At 48.3% G+C, this 21,434-nt stretch overlaps 7 protein-coding genes across 7 annotated transcripts; 4 read left to right on the forward strand and 3 right to left on the reverse strand.

Annotated features, from left to right (window-relative positions):
• Nucleotides 1-2,034: 2,034 nt before the first annotated feature.
• On the forward strand, nucleotides 2,035-3,968 carry F5147DRAFT_57013 (uncharacterized protein). The gene is made up of 3 exons (XM_041430979.1): nucleotides 2,035-2,063; nucleotides 2,109-3,385; nucleotides 3,445-3,968. The coding sequence occupies exons 1-3, from the start codon at nucleotides 2,048-2,050 to the stop codon at nucleotides 3,889-3,891; spliced, it is 1,740 nt and encodes a 579-aa protein (XP_041285297.1). The 5' UTR covers nucleotides 2,035-2,047; the 3' UTR covers nucleotides 3,892-3,968.
• Nucleotides 3,969-4,285: 317 nt separating this feature from the next.
• On the forward strand, nucleotides 4,286-6,272 carry F5147DRAFT_57023 (uncharacterized protein). Its single transcript, XM_041430982.1, has 3 exons — nucleotides 4,286-4,343; nucleotides 4,398-5,722; nucleotides 5,770-6,272. Exons 2-3 carry the CDS (start codon nucleotides 4,574-4,576, stop codon nucleotides 6,196-6,198), a joined length of 1,578 nt encoding a protein of 525 aa, XP_041285298.1. The 5' UTR covers nucleotides 4,286-4,343; nucleotides 4,398-4,573; the 3' UTR covers nucleotides 6,199-6,272.
• A 433-nt stretch (nucleotides 6,273-6,705) lies between these two features.
• Nucleotides 6,706-8,855, reverse strand: F5147DRAFT_841395 (uncharacterized protein). The gene is made up of 5 exons (XM_041444374.1): nucleotides 8,645-8,855; nucleotides 8,440-8,589; nucleotides 8,208-8,347; nucleotides 7,811-8,147; nucleotides 6,706-7,762 (listed from the first exon to the last, which is right to left on the reverse strand). The coding sequence occupies exons 2-5, from the start codon at nucleotides 8,563-8,565 to the stop codon at nucleotides 7,121-7,123; spliced, it is 1,245 nt and encodes a 414-aa protein (XP_041285299.1). The 5' UTR covers nucleotides 8,566-8,589; nucleotides 8,645-8,855; the 3' UTR covers nucleotides 6,706-7,120.
• On the forward strand, nucleotides 8,826-10,916 carry F5147DRAFT_841396 (uncharacterized protein). Its single transcript, XM_041444375.1, has 4 exons — nucleotides 8,826-9,455; nucleotides 9,511-9,891; nucleotides 9,944-10,547; nucleotides 10,604-10,916. The coding sequence occupies exons 1-4, from the start codon at nucleotides 9,079-9,081 to the stop codon at nucleotides 10,679-10,681; spliced, it is 1,440 nt and encodes a 479-aa protein (XP_041285300.1). The 5' UTR covers nucleotides 8,826-9,078; the 3' UTR covers nucleotides 10,682-10,916.
• A 251-nt stretch (nucleotides 10,917-11,167) lies between these two features.
• On the reverse strand, nucleotides 11,168-12,128 carry F5147DRAFT_727573 (uncharacterized protein). Its single transcript, XM_041439270.1, has 3 exons — nucleotides 11,631-12,128; nucleotides 11,263-11,578; nucleotides 11,168-11,211 (listed from the first exon to the last, which is right to left on the reverse strand). Exon 1 carries the CDS (start codon nucleotides 12,116-12,118, stop codon nucleotides 11,666-11,668), a length of 453 nt encoding a protein of 150 aa, XP_041285301.1. The 5' UTR covers nucleotides 12,119-12,128; the 3' UTR covers nucleotides 11,168-11,211; nucleotides 11,263-11,578; nucleotides 11,631-11,665.
• A 58-nt stretch (nucleotides 12,129-12,186) lies between these two features.
• On the forward strand, nucleotides 12,187-12,927 carry F5147DRAFT_57067 (dolichol-phosphate mannosyltransferase subunit 3). Its single transcript, XM_041431000.1, has 3 exons — nucleotides 12,187-12,409; nucleotides 12,472-12,579; nucleotides 12,632-12,927. The coding sequence occupies exons 1-3, from the start codon at nucleotides 12,284-12,286 to the stop codon at nucleotides 12,683-12,685; spliced, it is 288 nt and encodes a 95-aa protein (XP_041285302.1). The 5' UTR covers nucleotides 12,187-12,283; the 3' UTR covers nucleotides 12,686-12,927.
• A 4,919-nt stretch (nucleotides 12,928-17,846) lies between these two features.
• Nucleotides 17,847-19,310, reverse strand: F5147DRAFT_57090 (structural maintenance of chromosomes like protein). The gene is made up of 6 exons (XM_041431019.1): nucleotides 19,210-19,310; nucleotides 18,820-19,134; nucleotides 18,403-18,763; nucleotides 18,121-18,354; nucleotides 17,901-18,075; nucleotides 17,847-17,849 (listed from the first exon to the last, which is right to left on the reverse strand). The coding sequence occupies exons 1-5, from the start codon at nucleotides 19,251-19,253 to the stop codon at nucleotides 18,073-18,075; spliced, it is 957 nt and encodes a 318-aa protein (XP_041285303.1). The 5' UTR covers nucleotides 19,254-19,310; the 3' UTR covers nucleotides 17,847-17,849; nucleotides 17,901-18,072.
• Nucleotides 19,311-21,434: the final 2,124 nt, after the last annotated feature.

The raw sequence follows: 21,434 nt of genomic DNA on the forward strand, positions 1-21,434 counted from the left end.
TCAAGTCTGATGTATCGGCTTTCTGAGCAACTAGGCATGATAGCATGATGGAGCAAAATGATGAGGATCGAGGATGGGCTGAGTGGTGGATGGAATAAGAGAGAGAAAGACGGGGTGGGGATATGGGGACTGTGGATAGAATTCAGCTGAGAGGGAAGGTTGCAACGTTTTGAGGGTTCAGATCATACTACACGTGTTGTCGAGGACTGTTCGACATGATAGACGCTGGTATGATCGCACCAAGCGCTGGGAAGAATCTGTGGTAAAAAAGTAGACAATGTTATGACCAGTCTTCAGCGTTCGGAGGTGGCCTGCCAAGGTTGAAGGGGAGATATAAGTCTCAGAATGTCTGCTCCTGGACTTGTATCATGCTACGTACTCAGTTAGCACACAAAGGCAAAATGAGGTGTGGCAATATTGTTCAAAGCACTGAAAACGGCACGGAAAGAAAAGCCTCAGGCTAATGATTCGAGCATCAAGTACTTTCAAAGGGACGGTTTGCGATATGACGGGTTGCAATATGAGAATTCGGTTGAATGCGCTGTGCAGCAGCGAATGATAATGAGCAATGAAAGGTGACTAGTAATTGAAGAATGAGCTACCAAAACAACAATATCAATGAAGTCTTTACGATACCTGGTACTGATTGATCATAGTGTCCTGCCGTTGAATGTGAGTAAAAGTGTCATTAATGCTTACGAAAGAGGCGCGGGCTCCGAAGTACAGCCACCCGGATCCTGCCTGTCTTAGAGTTACGTCCAATTCTGATGGTCTTCTAGAAGATCAATTGGCAATTAGCATACAAAGTACCATTGAGCCTCGGAATCCCCATCTGGACTGCAAGCGAATGGCATTCACCGGCCGCGGCCGCGGACCCCGGCGCCTGGGCATCGTTGAAACGCTGTGTCCGACCGGAGCCGCGGCGCAGGACAAATTCGTTTGTCACATGCATCACACCACGCTGGCACGGTATGTCAAAGTCATTATCATTTTCTGATAAGCAGCGAGACGGCCTAGTGACCATGCAAAGTCCATCTGACAGGTGTATCGGTGAGTTTAGTCTATTACGACTTGTTATGTCCGACATTAGCCCGCGTCAGCAAAGCCGCATGGTTCCAATTGTTTCCATTACTGCATTACTACCGTGACTACATGACACTGATGTTGTCGAATTCTTTCCAGATAGTGTAACCACATAAAGTATTCCCAGACTCGCCTCCTGATAACGCGTCCGCTGGATATCTTCGAACACTGCCACGCCACAGCAGAAACCGAATATAGAATTACGTCCAGTGCTTTGACTCACCAGTCGACAACTTTCTTTCAAATATTGGTCTGCCTACAGCTCACAGTACACAGTATTAGATGGTCACGGTATGCTTACGGCCGCACTACTGACCCTCAGTCTTCAGAAAGCGTATTGGAAAGATAATTGGAACGCTCTAGCTGACAATCTGCAGACCTTGCAAGATGCACAAACCGCCTCTGTTGCTTGCACAGCAAGCCAGTGCTTCCTCCCGCTCCCGTTTTGTGCAGCTGGGCTCTAAAGGTAATGCTCGCTAGCAATTGGGTCTGTCTTGCATCCCTGTCACTCGCTGTTGGTTATCAAGTAAAATGCTTCTGCCACTGATCCACAACCTCTGCGCAGTTTTCTCAATCTGTTCCTCAAAGGCAGTGATCGTTTGTGTCAGGTGAGTTCCTGATTTGTGATGCGACAGGCACTTAAAGACGTTTGGGTTCAAGTTGTCAGTGGGCTCATTCTTCAGACTCACAGTCGTCTTATCTGTGTGAGACTCAGCTACGTTCACACTGGGAACTTCCAAGTGTTTTCACTGAAACAAGTAACGTCGAGTTCCTGTGGGACCGTTTTAGAACAAGCGCTGAACTAACTATATGTATGCAGAGCCTGGAACAGCTTCTTGGTGAGGAAATCCTCAAGAGCACAGCCTTATCCCCTCCTTCGGCACTTCTGAATGGCTAACTGATAAATCGACATAAAAACACTCTTAAGTGCGCTTCACCCTATTGACAAAAGTCAACTTTGCTCATGCGCAATACAAATAGTGAGTTCAATGGCCCGTAGTGACTTATACTCACTATTCCCTCAGAGATCCGACTTTTCTTGCTGCTGCTTCCATTTCTTGAAGGGGCATACGCCAGCAACATCGATATTACCAGCTGCTTCCTCAATTTCAGATTGAATGCAAACCAGAGCCTTGATCCATCTGGATTGGTGAATGGTAATGGCGGAAATGTCTCGTCGTCGGACATTATGAACGCAGCTGGATTCACCTACCAGACGTGTCTCTCGCAGTGCGGCTCTGGAACACAGAACCCCACCTGGTCAAACATATCGCAACAGTTCGGCGCCTGGCTATTACCTTACCTTGCGCTCATTTCTCAGCTGCCTTTCGGTGCAAGACATAGAGTTGACAATCTCATGTCTGCCATCCTCACAGTTGGATCACCGGTTCTCGCTGGCTACTCGATGATTCTCACCATTCTCAATGCCAACTGGATTAGTCGTCGTTTCGAAGACCTATCCTTCCCTAACACTAAAGATGCCGTCCGTATCCTCATAAGCCTTCAACAAAGTCCACTCAGAATAACAAATGAAGACTCGCTGCTGAGTTCTCTCGTCGTCCTGCCACAGAATGATGAATGGTGGCCAAGCATTGCCGGTTTTCTCGACTACACTCATACCTGGTCCATCGCATCTGCCACATCCATTGCGTGGGTCGTTATCGCCTACCTACTGACAGTCGCCAGCTCACTATCCGACGTCTCCTCCAACATCAACTCCAACGGTCAAGGGACGGGATCGGTGTGGTTGTGGCTTATCCCAATCGTCATAGGTTGGCTGCAACTGTCCCCGAAGTGCGATTATGCGCGCGTTAGAAAGGCCATGGATAACGCGGATGCAATGGCATTTGTGGCCACCGATCATGGAGTTGTTGTAAAGGCTTCCGATCTTTCGGAAAGGCGAGCAGTATCCATTGATACTGATATTGAAAATCCTTCGCCTGACGACGAAATGTTGACTCCGCCCGTCTTTAACTATGCCAGGGCCATTTCATGGTCTCGGTCTGCGGAGGATGTCTTCAATGCCTTTCGAATAGCCTCCAACAATGCCAAATTACACAGACCGGTCATGATTGGTGCTATATGGATGAACTCAAATAAGAGGAACTTTATTGAGGCCTGCAACAGGAAGGGCAACGCGTCCGAAGTCAATGCTTATTGCAAACTTCCTCGATACGCAGTACGGAGCCCCTGGGCGACAGGGATGTTCTTTCGCATGTTCGTGGCCTCGCTGCTGCCCCTAGCTTTGCAATGGGCAACAACTGGATCTGCGGTAATAGTTGTGTATCTAACTCCAACTGTAGTAAGCATTATTTGATGTGAACTTATCTGCGTCTGTTGCTGATTAGCGGCACACACCAGGGCCTTGGTTGTAGATCTCTCGGTTACCTCATCTATGGCGCACTTGCAACTGTAGTATGGGCAATGCTCGTTATGTCGAGCATCCTGTCGCACTACGTATTTTCACACTCGGACAGACCCAGGAGTCCTTTCTCATCTACCACCCTCAGGCTCGTAAAGCTAGCATCGAACCTTCTGAGATGGGGAGGGAAGTTGGTGGCAATCATCAATGCAATTTGGATAATTGCAGCGGGGATGCTGCAGTTTACAGATGTCTATGATAATTGTTATTGCAACTCAAGTGTGATGGGGAGAGGGGTCCAATATGCTTATTACATTGTCGAGCTCAACGGTGTAGACTTAGGTCAAACCAAAGCTGCTTGGTTCGGAGCGTTGGCTTTGGCTGGGTCTGTCTCTTTGGGATTCATTTTTTACATGAGTTTATTGACTGATCTCGTACCTATATGAGATCTCCGAAGATAATATACTACACTATACTTCCGGTTGTACCTTGTTCCTTAGTTATATTATGTAATTGCGCATGTGTGCGTGTGTGTGACGCTTGTACTTATTTTGCTTGTGTAACCTGTCCATGTACTTACTAGTACACGCTGTACACGATCTTTTTGGCAGTTTGGTAGACAAACCTTCCCTGATGGACAACGCAGGTCAGGACTTCATAGCCATGAGATGGGCCCTATGTCATTTTCAGGCCCGCTGCCCCGTCCGAGTCGGAAGTCACCGAACAAACTTCAAGAACACTGCCCTTTAGATCTGATTAGTGGAGCCTCCTTGACAGTCACTGGACTCGGAGTATAAAAGCAGAGACGCTGATTCTGGTAGGTCAAACCGATTCATACAGGCCTAATAGTTGACACGACGAATCTGATGCGCTTGCACAAAGGCCCTCAGGCAGGTAAGCGCAATGACTGGACTATGGGTTTCTGGTTTTCTCATTTATTACTTTGGCGTAGCTCTCTTACTACTACTGGTTCACGCTGCCGGAACAGTCGTTGCGGCAGTCAATTTCGCTCAGTGTCTGAACGATATCGTTCAGAATGCAAATGCTACCGACGACTTAAATGGTTTACTCGATGGTAACGGAGATCCCATATCAAATATCTCTGATGCAACATCGATCAGCTACTCAATGTGTACATCCCAGTGCGGGACTGGGCAAGAAGCTTTCCAGTGGTCTGAATTTTCGCAAGAATTCAGCGCGTGGTTGCTGCCAAATCTTGCACTGATTTCGCAGCTCCCCTTTGGGGCACAGTACAGGCTTGATAACCTCATGTCTGCTGTGTTGACCGTTGGATCACCGACACTCGCCGGTTACTCTTTATTCATCACCCTCCTCAACTCTCGGTGGATCACCCGCCGGTTTGACTTGCTGAATGATCATCCTAATTCACGCTTCGCGCTCTCTATCTTGAGCAGCCTTCAACAAGTCCCTCTCAGACTGCATCCTGATCGCGAACGCTTACCCTCTCTCATCCTTCCGGAAACCGAGTGGTGGAAATGTCTCGCTGAATTTGTGGACTACACCCACACGTGGTCAATCGCGTCCGCAACCTCCATCGCATGGGTCATTGTCGCCTATATCCTGACAGTTGCCAACTCACTATCGAACGTTTATTCAAACGTTCAATCTAACGGAGAGGCCACTGGCTCAATGTGGCTGTGGTTGATTCCGATAGTCGTCGGATGGCTGCAACTCTCCCCAAAATGCGACTTCGATCGCTTACAAGCCGCGTATGACCGTGCAGACAGACACAGTATGCACATAGGAACAAAAGACATTCGTCATGGTGCTGGAGCGCTTCCTGCGTCATCCCGGCGAGCGTTGGCAATAACTGCCAAAGAGAATGATGTGATGTCACCAGATGAACTCTTCACCCCTCCGGTGTTCAATTACTCGCGTTCGCTGCGATGGGCATCTACAGCAGAGACCGTCTTCACGGTGTTCAAAGAAGACTCAGAGGCATCAGAAAAGGTTCATAGCCATCCTCCTGTTTGTGGGAGTGATGGGGACGAATCTGGTACTAACGACCCTACCGACCACATCGAGACCGTCCAGTACATCGACACTAAGCAAGACAATTACGACAAAAAAGACCGACGCGGGTCCCTCCAATACTCCGTTATGTACTGCGCAGAACCCGACGGGGTGCAGAGTCAATGCAGCCATTGGGCACCTGGTGTGTTCACAAGAATGCTCATCGCTTCCTGCGTTTCGCTTGCATTACAATGGGGGACAGTCGGAGCAGCATTTGTGGTGGCGTGGTTCACTCCTACAACAGTGGGTCTTCCTGTATACTTGTAATCGAGTTGGCTAACGTCTGACAGAAAATCGGGTGTCGATCTTTGGGTTATCTCCTTTACGGAGCCATTTCGACATTAGTTTGGATGATGCTCCTGATATCCAGTATTCTCGCCCACTCTGCCGCCGCTGACCCTCGCCGAGCATCGCTATCTACACGTGTTACTTTGGCGTTTTCGCACATTCTGCGGTGGACGGGCAAATTGTTTGCCATATTAAACTTTTTTTTGGCGATCATGGCGTGCGTATTCCAGTACTCCAACTTCTACGATAGGTGTTTCTGCAATTCCAGCGTGTTTAGCAGGGGAGGAGCAGCGTATGATGTGGTTATCGAAACCGCAGCTCAAGCTGCACAGGCTAAGGCTGCCTGGATCGGTGCGCTTGTCTTAGCGTGTACATCCGCATCAGCTTTCCTTGGTATCCTGAACCTTTTGTTGGACACTCTACCATCGTAGGCAATTGGGAGGAGTAGCTTATGTTGTAAGACTATTTGTAGTAGTACTTTGTTCGAACAGGTAACTCGACTTTGTGAATCAATCATTTCGTCGGATGATGAATGTTAACGTTCAGGCCTGCCAGTGCAGGGAGATGATGTTCATCTTGCCGTAGCCATCGGAGTCCATAGATTGAGAAAAAACGAAAGTGGCAGTGTTATCATTGCCCCAGCCCGACTTCTGAAACACTGAGCGCTGAGCCGCAGCATCGGCCACGTGTGCCCGCACATAGGAACGTGACATTCCGCTCGTCTTCGGACAATATTTGATATTCGATAAACCCAACTTCATCTAAGTCAATATTAATTAATTACTTCGCGCTTATCTCTATTGTCCATTTGAAACATGACTTGCTGAGTTCTTGTTTGGAGACACTTTATGCTGCCTGAGTTATTATATAGACCGGTTAACAATACTCTGAGTCGCAAGTGGAATACTCAACTAGTACTACAGGTGACTACTCAAAACTTGAATTCAACGATTGATTTTATAGGAGTAGGGAATCAAAATGCATGATTAGCATCATCCATCGTCAATAGTATTGCTAGGAGTGCATAACGAGGGAGTCAAAGAGTAAAGTCCGTGAAAAGTCCGTGGCATGATTATAACGACTCATCCATGTCCAGTAATGTTCGAAGTGAACGACCACGACAGTAAGTAATGTATACATATGCGACAGAGTGAAACAACAAACATTATGTATGAATAAAGATCAGCACATATAAAGAACACAGTCATCTGATTTTTAGATCAGGCCAACTTGAGTAGAATTGACCGATCAACTCGGTACAGATGCAAGGGGTTCGGCATATCCACCTTGATCACAGCGCGTTAATGCTGTACAACAAGCGAAAGATAAAACAGATATAGACTGGCATCATTGTCACAGGGCATTACCGCCACCTGTGACAACAGGATCAGGATCATTGTTCCCAAGTGGGCTAGGCTGCATAGGTTGCATGCTGGGGCCTCCCGTGGTACTCAGCCCTGCGGCTTCTAGTAACGCAATTTGCGATGTTCTCTCTCTAGTTTGAGGCGCAGACTCATCCCCTGACCAGTCGCGATAGGAAGATGATAGGGAATTTTGTGAGTAGTGCACGCCTAACGCTGAAGGGCCCATGACATCGTCGATGATGTGGCTCAAGTCAATGTCCCCACTCTGTACCATGTGACCCATGAGTGTGCGACGTTCAGTATGATTAGACCCAGAGCTATCATGCGGATCCCAGGGGGCATCATGATCGGAGTATCTTCCTGGAGACGGACGTGCGACACCAACGTCCTCAAGGTCTTCGCTCGCAAGTATTGTTGCTCTGGCACGGGCTTGTCGCCTGCGCACATTGATAGCATCGAGGAAGTGGAAGTGTTTGAAGCGCTGACGTTGGCGGTAGAAAAATACAGAAAGACCAATGATTAGGAATAGGCCTCCACCAATCACGGAGCCAGCGATAACGGCAGTGCGATCAGTTGCGCCTGTAGTGGTGGTCGAGGGTTCACTGATGACCGTAGGGATCAAACTGAAAGACTGATGGCGTGTTAAAAGGAGTTGGGTTGGTAAAACAAAGGCACGTACTGTCATGGTAGTTCCACCTACAACCGTCACAAAAGACGAGGTGATGGTCGATGTCGTCTGGCTTGCATATGTGGAAGTTGGAGTCGTAGACGTCGGGTTGTTTTGAGTAGGTGATGGTAATAAGGTGACGGTGGAGGTGCTGATGGAAGTGCTGGTGGAAGTGCTGGTGGGGGTGCTGGTGCTGGTCGGTGTTGGAGCTGAGACCGAGGTAGAGGATGGTGTTGATACGGATGAAGTTGTGGAAGTAGGTGGCTGAGATGTAGGTGTAGAACTCGAAGTTTCTGAGCTTGTAGATGTAACGGGTGACAATGATGCTGTCAAGTCAGACTGAGATGACCTAGTTAGAGTAAATTTTCGTTAGATAGCTCGTAAACAAAAAGATGCCAAAGATACCTACGTTGTAATAACAGAAGTAGAAGAACTCGTAGTACTGACATCAGAAGAGGATGGTGTGGGACTGCTTGATGGTAAACTATCGCTGGTAGCCTGGGAGCTACCAGGCTGGCTGGTTGACAGTATAGACGTTATCGTGGATGCCTGCATTCAGAGATAAATATTGCTGCGCAAAATGATAACAGTGCATAGGGAAAATTGGGCTTGGTCTCCCGGTCCGAAGTCAAGACACGCACCTGACTGTTGCTGATAGTTGGCGTGGGTGCGTCCGAGCTAGTGGCAGTAGATTGTGCTGCGGTATTGGAGTCAGTTGTGTTTGTCGACTGCCGTGGATTGAACAGCTTGGGCCTGCTGGTAAGCATGCAGTTGTCGTTTGTAGTGAAGATCTGTCAGTAAACCGTGAGGGTACTGAAACAGGTCAAGACCAACTAGTTGGCTTACGATTCATGAGAACGTGAACAGTGGGAAACAAATTCCGTTGAAACTTGCGGCATTGCCGTACGCTAAATTCAGAACTGAGCGTCTAAATATTATTACTACTTCCCTGATTACGGATTGGCTTGGAGACTCCAGGAGTGCACGCTGCGGTTGCAGACCACATTTGGTCTCCACGGTGCTGGCACGAATCAACAATTTCAACACATGCATGAACATAGTTCATATGCTTAGTTATAATAATTTCATATTCCATATAACTATACCGCTTTGTCCGCAGCTCCAGCATTCTCACTTCCACCGCGACCAACTATTTTACCCAGAGGTTTCCTCATCCGCCTATTTACCTCCCTTCCCACTACGGCGTACCGCCCACTTCCTGGCTGAGCGTTAGACAGTCCCGTCAAGTCCCGCACTACAAACGAAGTCTAGCCCGATTGATGAAGGCCGTAGGTTGGATGCCCCGTAGTGTGCGCAGTGCATTTTCTTGGACGTTCAGACCGGAAGAGTACATCCTTCTTGGCGCCACATCTCCCTCCATACCACTACGCACCACTAAATACCGTCGTCAACATTCTTGCTCATGGCGTAGCTTCATCCGTGTGTTCACCCTTCGAAAAGTCCTCGTCTCCGTCACCCTCGTCCCGGTGTTTCTGTTCCTTGCAATTATCTGCCAGGGCATACCACCAAACTATGATGATATCAGGCTATTCGAACACCATCTCCCTCAACACTCCTTGTCCAGACATCAGCCGCAGTACCTACGATTTCCAGGTCACCTGTGGGGCTTCGGGTTCAATAATGTTCTTCAGGAAGCGTATGTATTGGTATTATCATATCAAGTCTCAAAAGTGGCTAATCGTTCTCATCAGTATTTTGATGTCTTACCTCGCCTACGCGACCAACGTATCATTTGTCTTCGAGGACTATACATGGTCGCACTTACCACTTCCATGGACAATTTACGATTTCGCTCTGCGTCCCGCGCGCATACCATTAAACGCCCTCATATCAGGGCCAACCGCAGGAGGGCCGATGCCTAGCGCACCGAATGCACCCCGTGCAGTGAACGCCGAGTTCTATACACAAGTCTGTGGGGGTCCTGACAGCCAGAAACGCGTTATCAGCTCTCTGACCGCGCCAAACGATGCGGACGGCAATGTCATGATCGATTGGTGGGTAGATCAGCTCGCATCTGTGCAAGAGCCATGCATAGAAATAGATTCGTCTGCCCACGATGTCTTCGACAGATAGTGAGTTCTTATCCGACAAAATGCCGGGTTAAATGATTGATCGGTCGTCAAGCTTTTTCGGAAACCCACGGATTCTCTCCGTCTGGGAATCTTTGACTAAATCGCCTATGTTGACGGACTTCGCTTGGTCGCCGCTTGTGCAAGCGGCGGTTTCGCGTAATTTTGCGCTCCTTCAACCAGAGTCTGCTAAAGACCTCTATGATGCACATTCCCGTAAATCACTCGCTGGACTGGTCGCAGTGCACCTACGCAGGGGCGATTACAAGCGACATTGTCCGAATCTTGCAAAGTGGGGCGCAGACTACATGGGTATAAATCAACATCCATCGCTCCCTGATCGATTCGATCGGTCTCCGTATGTCAACGACACTGATGCAAGGCTGTCGTATTATCTCGATCATTGCTGGCCATCAACGGAGCAGGTTGTCGAAAGGCTAAGGAACATTCGGAAAGAGTATCCTGGGCTGAAACGAGTGTATGTGCTCTCAAACGAATGGGCATGGAGTCTCGATGACCTGAAGAACGCGCTTGAGGAGGACGGGTGGGATGACTTGGTAAGCAGCACTGATATCGTGCTCGATTCGGAGCAAAAGCATGTGGCTATGGCGGTAGACATGGCAATTGCAGAGAAGGCAGAGGTATTCATTGGGAACGGGGTATGTTATTTCTACGTGGATGATCTCCAAAATTTTGGCTGACTTACCTGCTGTAGTTCTCGAGTCTGTCTTCAAATGTGGTGATGCTGAGGATGGCGAAGGGGATGGAGGCGGAGAGTAATCGGTTTTTGTGATGAATCTAACAAACAAATAATTTAGTACTACTAGTATACTCCGGAACACTATGCGACGAGCGATGCTCGCGAGGAACATGGACAATGGTTGCATGCAGTCAAGCCTGAGTCAGATGAGCGCCCTTAGGGCGTCTGACATTGACAGCAGTGCCTGCATAGCTCGAACCAAACATGTTGAACTTCATCGATTTAAAACGATCTCATCGGAGAGGGAGAGAGGCAGCGACAGACCGACTCTCCCTAGAGGTCTGGACATGCATGAGGAGTTGAGGGAAGCTGCAATCAAACGTGGACAATGGATGCATGTAGGTACAAAGCCTGAGTCAGATGAGCGCCTTTAGAGACGTCTGACAACCGAATGTTGACGGCAGTGCCGAACCAAACATGTTGAACTTCATCGGACCTCACCTAGGAGCGACGGAGAGGGCAGCGAGGCAGCGACAGACTAACTCTCCTTCCCGGAGGTCTGGACATGCATGAGGAGTTGAGCGAAGCTGCAAAATGGAACCATGCTCCAAATTACATAAACGTTCGCATCACATCCGAATCCTTAATATATCTAGACTCAACGACTCACGAGGGCATGGAATATTGACGTTTAACGTTCAAACATCAAATGAGAGTCGAGACGCAAACAGCAAGGAGCCCAATGGATTAGTGAAGGCTGACATGGGTGATACAGCGATGCGAGAGTAGGCAGGAACAAGCGCATTGCGAAGACAGCCAAGACGTACGTACACGGTATGTACAAGACGAACTTTTGTACTTTTGAAATTGATGGCAAGGTATCAACGTTTCAACACCCGAAACATACTTGATTGAGGTAAATGTGCATCTTAGTGATAAAATGACAAGTTCCAACTTAAGTATGCTTGCAACGGAGTCCGCTGCGAGAAGCTGAAAAAAGCCGGTGAGATAGGATTTTCAACTACTCCAAGGGCAAACACACTCCAAGGACCAAAGACAGACGAGGCATCGACGCACTCATTTCTTCGGGGTTGCCTTTTGCTTTTTGCTCGCTGGAGGCTCCACTTCAGCCTCAATGCCCTCTTGAAGCTCAGTCCACTCTCCCACACCGACTTCCTGTCCAAACCTTCTCTTGAAGCGTCCCAAACGACCAGTGCCCTCCTGCTCTTCATCTTCTATACCTCCCTCTCCGACCGCTCCGCTCAAACGGTGAGTAGCGTTCCAAAGAGGGTGGTTTGTTGTATCGCGCGTCAACGTTATTCGTGAGCGTGGCGATGTCGTCCATTGCATGTATGATGAGCCGTCCGCACGAACGACGCGCTGAGGGAAATGAGGAACTACTGGGTTGGGCAATTTGGGTAGACGTTGCTTGAAAACATGTGAGCGACCGTATGGAGAAGTAGAGACACTTCTTGTTATCAGAAATGGTGACAAGAGCCCTGCAGAGGGACGTTTGCAGAGTAAAGACATGGTTTCCGATAAATGACCGGGAGATATGTAAAAGAACTGACTTCAGGTAAATCACGTGACCCGGAAGCAATCGACACGCCCGCTGTCAAGCACGACGACCAGTCTTCATCTATCATAAATCATTCGCCAACCACTTTTCTCAAGGACTCCCTGTTCTATTGAATTATGGCTCGTTTGCAACGAGTCTCAATATACTCCTCCATCCTTATTTTGATCTATCTACTGGTGTTATTTGAGGCACTGCCCATACCATTCATTGACGCCAGTGTAGCCCAAGAGATTCTTCCTGTCGTGCGTTCTCATACACTTATTGGCACAAACGTCTCAGCTCACGCCCCCATAACATAAATTAGATTCCTTGGTGGCTTCTGGTGTCATTTGGGTCATATTCCCTCTGGAGTCTCGGCTGGGGAGTGTTTACATTTCGTGACTGTCCTGAAGCCTATCACGAGTTGCTGCAGGTAAGCATTGGTTATATTTCTCAAGTATTTATACGCTGATCGCTGTCTGTAGGAAATAAATGAAGCTAAAAACGATCTCAGAAGTCGGGCTGTCACCGTCGACTGAGGCATCTTTTTTAGTCATTTTCTACATCTTTGTTTGAGACTCGCCTCAAATTACATACTTAAATACAGCCCTCCATCGAGCGTCTACTCAGAGGTACTTTATGGCACCGCGCGAATGGTGAGAGTTACAACAGAGTTCGTTTTGTGCGACAGAGTCGAATGTCCAAGTCGCTGTTAAAGTTGTATACAGGTGCGTTTTGTGTGCTTCATCCCGCGTTCTTCACAGCTTGCTGTGTAGATTAAGCACCCAAGTTTTCTTTCTGACCGCATGCGCAGTTTCTTCATTCACATCGTGTCAGACTTCTCAAGGTCGAGGTGCGACTCTAATACAACCCACAAGGACCCAGATAACTAACTAGCATGCGTAGGCAGACGGAATTTCGCGACCTAACCACATGAGTTACGATGACATTACCTCCCAATCAAGGGTTGCATCTCGCAGCCAAGGCTGGCAGCTTGCGTGTCACAAATTTCTCTTTCCGTTTATCTCTTTCGAAGATTCGATATTTTTCCAGTTGAATCGATAACAAGGAATATGCATGTGGTTCAATACCGTACATTTTGAAGTCGTGATCCTTCAGGGCTAATCGCTCACTAGATTTCTCAGGTCGGATGACGGACGTTGCATTATAATAAACAAGTTTTGTTATAACTGCAGGACGCAGGTACAATACATTGACTTGACCGAAATATCACGCGGGTCATCATGATCATGCGGCTACGTGCCATGTAAAAGTGACCCAAAAAGATATTTCTCATTGTCACTCGCCTGGCCGGCCGTCAGCATTGCCGGCGCAGTAGTCTGCGCAATAATATTGCATCGCGTAAGCTTTAATCATCTATAGATGTAATTCTCAAAGTGCATCAGGCTCGTTGATCAATACACGATGAACTCATCCTGTCCAGAAGCCAGCTACTCTTTCCGTGCTGTGACAGTCATTCTTGCTCGGTGGTTTTGAGCCTTTTTCATGCCACTCAGGAAGATAGTTTCGTATCCATTGTAGGAGCGCTAAGCGCTAATGCGAAGGCTCGAGTTTCGTCTGCAGACATCATGCTCAACCGGTACCTGTAGGTGGACGATTGGCTACAGTCGAGGGTGCTTATATGCTGCCCAAGAGAGCGGTTGATCTGGAGACAATTGAGGAGGGTGAGATTCGCCGGATGACCCCACAGTCAATCAAACCTTCACTGCGCACCGAATGACGGCAGCTATTCGCATACATATTTGACTTGAAAGAAATGCTGGACCTTTCGAAGGTAAGAGTACTTGGTTGGCTTGTTCTCGCTCTCAAGGAATGGCAATAGTCACTAGAAGTACTGTCTGTCATTCCAACACTATCCGCAGCTTGCAAATGTTTGTATCAGCATGCGGTAGTGATGGTCGGTAGTTTGCTAGTTGCCCTATACTTGCACCTCCCGATGAAAGATCATGGAATGAGAATAGTTTCAGCAGGGACGAACTGATGATCATTGGCCCCAAAACACGACTCCAGCCATTCAAATCGTCTTCTTGAGTCCAATTGTTGCGTTGATCAAATTATCGATGGACAAAATGCAGCCAATAAAATATACAGGGATGCAGCTCAGGTAGCAAAATAGCAATAAAAGCTCCACTATTCATCGTATTGAGTCAACTGTAAGTTTGTGAGTACCTGATCCCGCACACATTCATTTAGCAATAACTTACATCCAACGTCAGCGTGCGAGAGCTATTTACATCTTGGTCACGGTAGATTCCAACAAGGGAATTACCACGCTCATACAAGGAACCCTTCAAGCTGATGACGATAAACTGGAAGGAGTCGGACGCCTGGCTCCGGATATAGTTGGCGATCTTGGCAACGTTGGTATTGTCCAGAGCAGCGTCTACCTCATCAAGGACAAAGAACGGTGCAGGCTGATAACTTGAGACATAGTGAGAACAAAGGTTTTTGGGGTGAAGACGAAAAGACCAAACCTGTGTATCGCGAAAAGTAGAGCTAAAGCAGCCACGGTCTTCTCCCCGCCCGAGAGTTGTTCCATGTCACGGAATCGCTTCATCGGTGGCATGGCATGATATTTTATTCCGGCATTATAAGGTTCCTGTGATCAACAAGTGTAAAATGGCCTGGACTCGACAGACTGAAAGACTCACCTCACTGTCCTCTAAACTAAGATATGCGACGCCCCCCATCGGCGAAGCCTTCCCTTTAGTGAGGTCTTTATAGACCTGGTCGATGCAATCTGAAATGTGGTTGTATGCCTTGTTGAATAACTCGCATCTGGTTGCTGGGATGAGGATGGCGCTCAAAGTAAACTATTCACATACCTTTTTCGCTTGACATCGTTAAACTGATCGCGCGCATTTTTTGAGTCTTTCCGTGCCTTATCAGCTTCTTTCTCTGTGTCTGCAAGTTTGGCCTCGACATTGTCTAGCCTGTCCAACAATCACTATCAAGTCATTGAAAAATAGGAGTCGACATACTTTTCAATAGCCTTTAAGTTGGGTGCCATTCTCTCGATCTCTCCGTTGAGTTTCGCAATTTGTGCATCGAACTCAGCAGTAGTCTCAGGAGAATTATCCTGTGATGAAAGTCAAGCGCGATACTGTTCCGTCAAAGCTTACATACCGCACGCTCCTCCTCGGTCAAAGAGTCAAAGTCAACTTCAATACCATAATCTTGGACTTGTCGTGGTTGTTGGGTACCATCGTCATCATCAACATCCATCGCTACCTCCTCGCGAAGGTTCTAACCAAGAATCGAAATGAATGCGCGTATGACCTTTCAAATAAACGGCCTCACCTCTTCCATTGGGACGTTCTTCAAATTTCCTTCCAGTAGAGGTAGCTTGATGTCCTCGAGCCTGCATTTCCTGTAAGTCGCCGATCGTTCTAGTGCCAGCTTCTCAATCTCGTCGTTCTGAAGGTGAATCGATGAATCATAAGTGGCCGAGCTATCTGAGCAAACGATCAGCGTACCTTCAGACCGATCTCTTTGAGAGCCTGGTCAAGTATCTTGGCAGCTTTCGTGTGCGTCTTTTTGGCTTGATCGACATGCTTGTTCTTCTCTTCGAGCACATCATTAAGGCCTTGCAACATTTCTCTAAGTTGTGCGATGCCCTCCTGCGCTTCCGTGATTTCAACTTGAATGGTCTGCTTCTTTTCTTCTAGCTCCGCTACTTTCCGTTGCTCATCTTCAGCCGCGTTCCGTAGCGTCACCAGGCGCGACTGTGTCAACTTCAACTGCTCTTCTTCAAAGTGAACCCTGCGCACACATGTCAGTTCCGTCTCCTAACCTCAAAACTGCGGAAAATAGAACTCACTGGTGCGTCAGCCTCGCAACCTGCTGATCGAATCTAAGTCGCGCCTGGCTCTCTTCTTCTGCGACTTTCAGCTGACGCTCCTCGTACTCTCGAATATTCTCGACACCGATCTGGGAGCAAAACGAGGCAAATACGCCGTCCTCAGCTGAGTCAATAGCAGATTGGAGTTCTGCGATTTGGGAAGAGAGTTTCAAGTGTGAAGTTTGAGCCTGTAATTATGGTCAGTTCCATTTGGTTCTGCTACACAGTTTGCGTGAACCTTTTTGAGCTCAGGAGAGAGCTTCTTGAGCTCCCGCTCGACGTGCTTTAGTTCCTCTTTGATGCCGTTGTACCGGGATTTGCAGGCGCTCTAGATACCGCAGATAGAACAATGAGATTATGGTAATGCCACCGGCGGCTACTGTTCCAAGAACGTACCAGATCGTCTCTTATAACAGCTATAGCACTCTCTAGTCGTGTAATTTCAGCAATGACGTTTTCGTCTGCCTTGCCCCTCGGTTTCGAGCGATTCAATTCCTGAAGCTGTGCCACAAGATTGTCACGAAGACGGGTAAGGCCTACATATAAATGAGTGTGAGGCGCCACGGTCAGTGAGCTACCTACCTTGCACATCCTTCTCTTCCCACTTCTTTCCTCCCCCATGCGTGCTGCGCCCACCGGTAATAAGCCCACTCTTATGGATGACAGTGCCTTCTAATGTAACGGCTGCCCGAATGTTAGCATGGCGTCCAACTTCCCGAAAACGAATACCAACCCACCTTTCACCTCCTGCCCCCGCTCCCAGCACACGTACCTCGCCACATCCATCGTGTCACACACAAGTGCATTCCCACACGCATGGAGCATCGCGCGCTCTACGGCAGGCTCATACTGGATCACGTCCACAGCGAGACGTGCACCTCTAGCAAATGAGCGGAACTTGTCGTTGATTGGCTTGGTGCTGATGGTGTCGAGGGGAAGGAAAGTTGCTTGACCTGCGCGCTGGGTGCGCATATACTATAATGTTTCAAAATTATTTTAGATAAACAATGACAGAACACAGAGAAACGCACGTCGATGCATTCAATGGCAGTTTTCTCTTCGTCCACGACGACAGCGTCGATATTGCGCCCAAGGATGACAGATACAGCTGTCTCGTACTTGCGCTGTGTAGGTTTACAGAGGTCGACCACCCGCCCGCGGACGCCTATGGAATGTGAGCGGTGGCTTTCTCGGACCAGGCAGGCGGCGCTTACCTGGGAAGATACGCTGCAGACTGGCGAGCGTCTCCTTCAGCTTTGCCTCGCGCTCGGATTCATTCCTGTCGACGCCTGCTTGGAGTAAACGCTGATAGACATCCGCGAGCTTTTCGTTTGTTTCGGTCTCAAGACGGCTACGGAACAACAATGAAATGGTGTGGCAAGTGCTTGGAAAAGAAAGAAATACCTGATCCTTGTACGCTCACTCTGTTGATTCTCGTATTCTTGCTTTGAGCGCGCATGGTCGCTCTGGAGGGTGGCCAGCTTTTCCTCGAGCTTTGAGAATCAATAAGCGGGTGGTATATGATGAACTCGAAAGAACGTACCTCTGACTTGCTGGCTTTCTGAGTTTGCTCGTCGCCGCGCAGCCTTTCTTGGTTCCGTTGCAACTCTTCATCTTTGGCCCTCGCTTGAGTAAGTGTCCGGGATGTTGTCTTTTCGTCTCGACCGAGCGTCTCCAGAGCCTGACGCTCAGAAACGGCGAGGACGCTGGCTGATGCTTTTCTGTTCGTGGCATTAACACTGCAAAACACGCGCTGACGTGTGTGACTCACAGTGAGCGATATTCGGCTAGACTGTCCTCGCTGAGGGAAGTGTTATGTTGAGATGCACGTCTGTGTGCCTCTGCATATAAAGAGGATGAAATAAAAGGAAACGATGTAACGGATGGCTTACCTGCAGCCTCATCTGCAGCCTGTTTAGCATTGGAAAGATCTCGCCTAAGCGAGTGGTGCTTAGCTTGTTGACGTTCAGCATCATTGCCAACCTGCTCCTGTATCTTCTGTGAATTTTGCAGTTTTCTGGATGAGTGCTTGATCTGAGCGTCGACCTCCACTAGCTCAGGTTCCTACTATGCGTTAAAGTTAGTTAGTAGCAAATAGCAAAATCAGCTTACCTTAGCTTCCAACGCCTTTTCGGCCTTCTTGACTTTCTTCTCCTCTCGTACGACTGCTGTGCGGGCCCTCGCTTGTTCTGCACGCACGTTCTCAAGAGCCTTCTCGTGTTCTTCATGCTCTGCACGTAAACCAGCGAGGGCCTTCGACTTTGTTTGAATGTCGCGGGCATTCGCTTCGAGTGCCTCTTCAATGTGGAAAAGCTTATAGAGAATGCGTTTCAAGATAAGGTCATCCTGGGAACACATGAGTATTGCACTGAAAGGAATGTAACGCAGGCGCACCTTTTGATCGCACAAGCTCTCAAATCGTTCTGCTTCGCCTTTTTGTTCCTTATATTGTTTGATCTCGCCCGCGATTCCTCTCCTCTTCGTGAAGTTGAATGTTGCGTTCTCTGTTGCGCGTTCTTGAGCTTCCTTGGCTTTCTCATACTCCTGGGCAAGCTCAAGAGAACCTGATATTTGCTCTATGAGGCGTGAAAGCTCTCTTGGAGACTGAGATGCGACAGCCTCGACATCACCCTGGAAGACGAGGAAGTTCTTGGCTTTGACGAGGATGTTGTGGGACGTCAGGGCGGCATTGTACACGGAGTAGGTGACGACCTTATTGTTAAGACGGTATTCAGACGCTCCAGTGGTCGATATGCTGCATTGAAAATAACAGTCAGAATTCCTGAGTATGTCAAACCAGGTGGAACACACGTTCGTTGGAATAACCACTCCTTTCTCTTTTCATCCTGAAACACTGCAAGCACCCATGCCTTCTTGGCGGTCCCTTCACCCTGGTCATCACTATTATCATCGTCTTCCTGGTCTTGCGTGGCATCGGAGCCATCTAAAGGGCCTTTGGCGAGCCGTCGCCCACGGTAGACGAGATCTTTCAGCTGGCTGCTGCGTAGTTGCGCACTCTTTACACCGAGCACAAAAGAGATTGCATCCATGAGATTTGATTTTCCAGCACCATTGGGGCCGATAACGGAGGTGAAGTTCTTGAACGGTCCAATGACTTGGTGGCCCCTGGAAGGGAATAGGTAGACCCGATAATTATTAGATCTATGACTTAGTCCTTGACAAGATATTATATGGGCGCACCGATACGACTTGAAATCGCTCACTTCTATGCGGATGAGGGGCATATTGACCAAGCCAACTTGAAATATTATTGGTCTTATAGGTACTGGCAGTTGCTTACCGGTCTAAGTGATACTGGTAATAAGCACTTGAACGCGACATTGTCACAAACACGCCCGTCACATGCACGTGTGACATTAATCACTGGGTGATCTCATCTAGTATGTAGTGCACGTTCAGAAACTATTCAAGTTCACCACTTTACGTAGTATGGTATCAGCGTGGACGTACAGACCTAATTCACTTGTTTTTACTGTGTCCAAATGTACAGCAAGAATGCCAACCTTATCACTGACATTTCGAAATTTGAAAACAAATCTTGCATAGTAAAAAACTTCCAAACCACCAGTGTGTTAGTACAGTAAAATGTCATAGGGCGCAACGACTTGAGCAAGATTGTGTGCCTACTGAAGTTGAATGGCATTTTGTAGTGAAGCTGCGCACTACAGTCTGCATCCAATCATAAGTCATTGAAACGAACTCTATGTTTTCGTACCTGAGCCCGCGAGGTGACCGAACAAGGATGTGGATCTCGAAGTCGAATGAAAGCAACAGTATAATTTGCAAAAAGCGGTGCTCTATGGAAAACGGGAGTACTTTGCATCACAAGAATCTTCCAGTCTTCAAGACCTTGCATGACGCACATGGTAATGGTGGTCGTGTAGGTGCAGACGGTCGCGAGAGTTACCACAGGAGGGGTCCCGGGTCACGAAGGGCACCACGAGGGTTGTGCCGGACAGCATCACGAGGGTTGTGTACGGATGGGAGATGCCGTCAGTCAGCATGACTCGAGCTCGACGGTAGATCAAATCACTCAGTCTATCAATGGATCAGCAATGATTTTGGTAAGGAATGAGGTTGTCAAATAATGAATGAACAAGCTCACGCCCTGACAACAGAACAGCGACTGTTGCTCCAGTGAGCAAGGTAACAGGTCGATGGAGGACGAATATACTCACAGGCCGTTCGTTCAACATTAGAGACTTGAAATGGGTGGTTGGACAAGACGGTCCAGCCTGTTCACACAAACCCAATACGCGTTAAACGAATTGGTTGCTCTCAGTAAGGACTTGCAGAGATGTTTGCATGTCTTACATCAATTGTGGCTCCCGGGCCCACCTTCCATAGGTGGTCCCAAGCTCTGTGCTTCATATCAATCATGCGAGTGATAAACGTGTGGTGGTCGTCTCCTTGGGTCGTAAAAATGCATATCAAACGGCGCCCAGGCCCCAGAGTGGCCCAGTCCCAGAATAGTTTTCAACTGCGTGGCTCATCATGTGACACGTCACGTGCGGCTTACCTTAATAGCTGAAATAGGAAAGCTGCTCTGAGAGTGCGTGTCTGGTGTAACTCTACCAGCACTTGTTGTTCGATGTTTCAGTGACTCGCTACAATCCATTAGTTTTCTCGCATGAACTCTCGTCCTCGTCACCATCGCTGGAACCGTATGATTGTTATCAAGAAATCCTCAATTCCTTCCATATCTCTGGTCTTTGGGGAAGCACAACACGTTTCGTCGTCCCAAACCGCAGCTGAGAAGCTACCTCAGATCCTGCGCAAAGCTAATCCTACATCTACATTAAGCTCAATGTCAAAGGCTCAGCCAGAGGAATCTTTAGACGAGATACCGGCCTCTGCTCCTTTCAGCCAGCCCACCAGTGCCCACGAAGTAGAGCAACTTGAAGTGCCGACCGCTCATGATCAATCGTTGGCGTCAGAAGGTACCCTTTCGTATTTTCATGCTTTCTCACTTTTGATTGTGTCATATCATTCCCAGGTTCACATGATATTCCTACGCTTCGACCGCCTAGCGAGAGCGACATAATGACCGTCCAGCCAGGTGCAGATGTGACTTCCATAGACTTAACAGCGCCTGCTCCGTCTGATCCTATCTCTCTTCGCGATACATCCGTCACAACTTCGTCTCATAAATCTTCTTGGTTTGCCTTGTGGACCCGAGGAAAAGGGGAACAGTCACCTGAATCTGGCGTCGAGACGATCCGACCCCCGAGCTCGATGCAAGCATCCGCGAGGGGATCATCGATATCATCGAAACCTCTACATTCAGATATTCTTACCGCCTCTCCACTCCCACATCAACCACCTGTTCTCAATATAACTGGAGATGTTGGCCAAAGCACTCCACCCTCATCTTTTCCTCAAGATATACCTATACAAATGCGTTC

The sequence above is a fragment of the Suillus discolor genome, assembly GCF_016758755.1.
Source record: "Suillus discolor strain FC423 chromosome Unknown F5147scaffold_129, whole genome shotgun sequence".
NCBI lineage: Eukaryota > Fungi > Basidiomycota > Agaricomycetes > Boletales > Suillaceae > Suillus > Suillus discolor.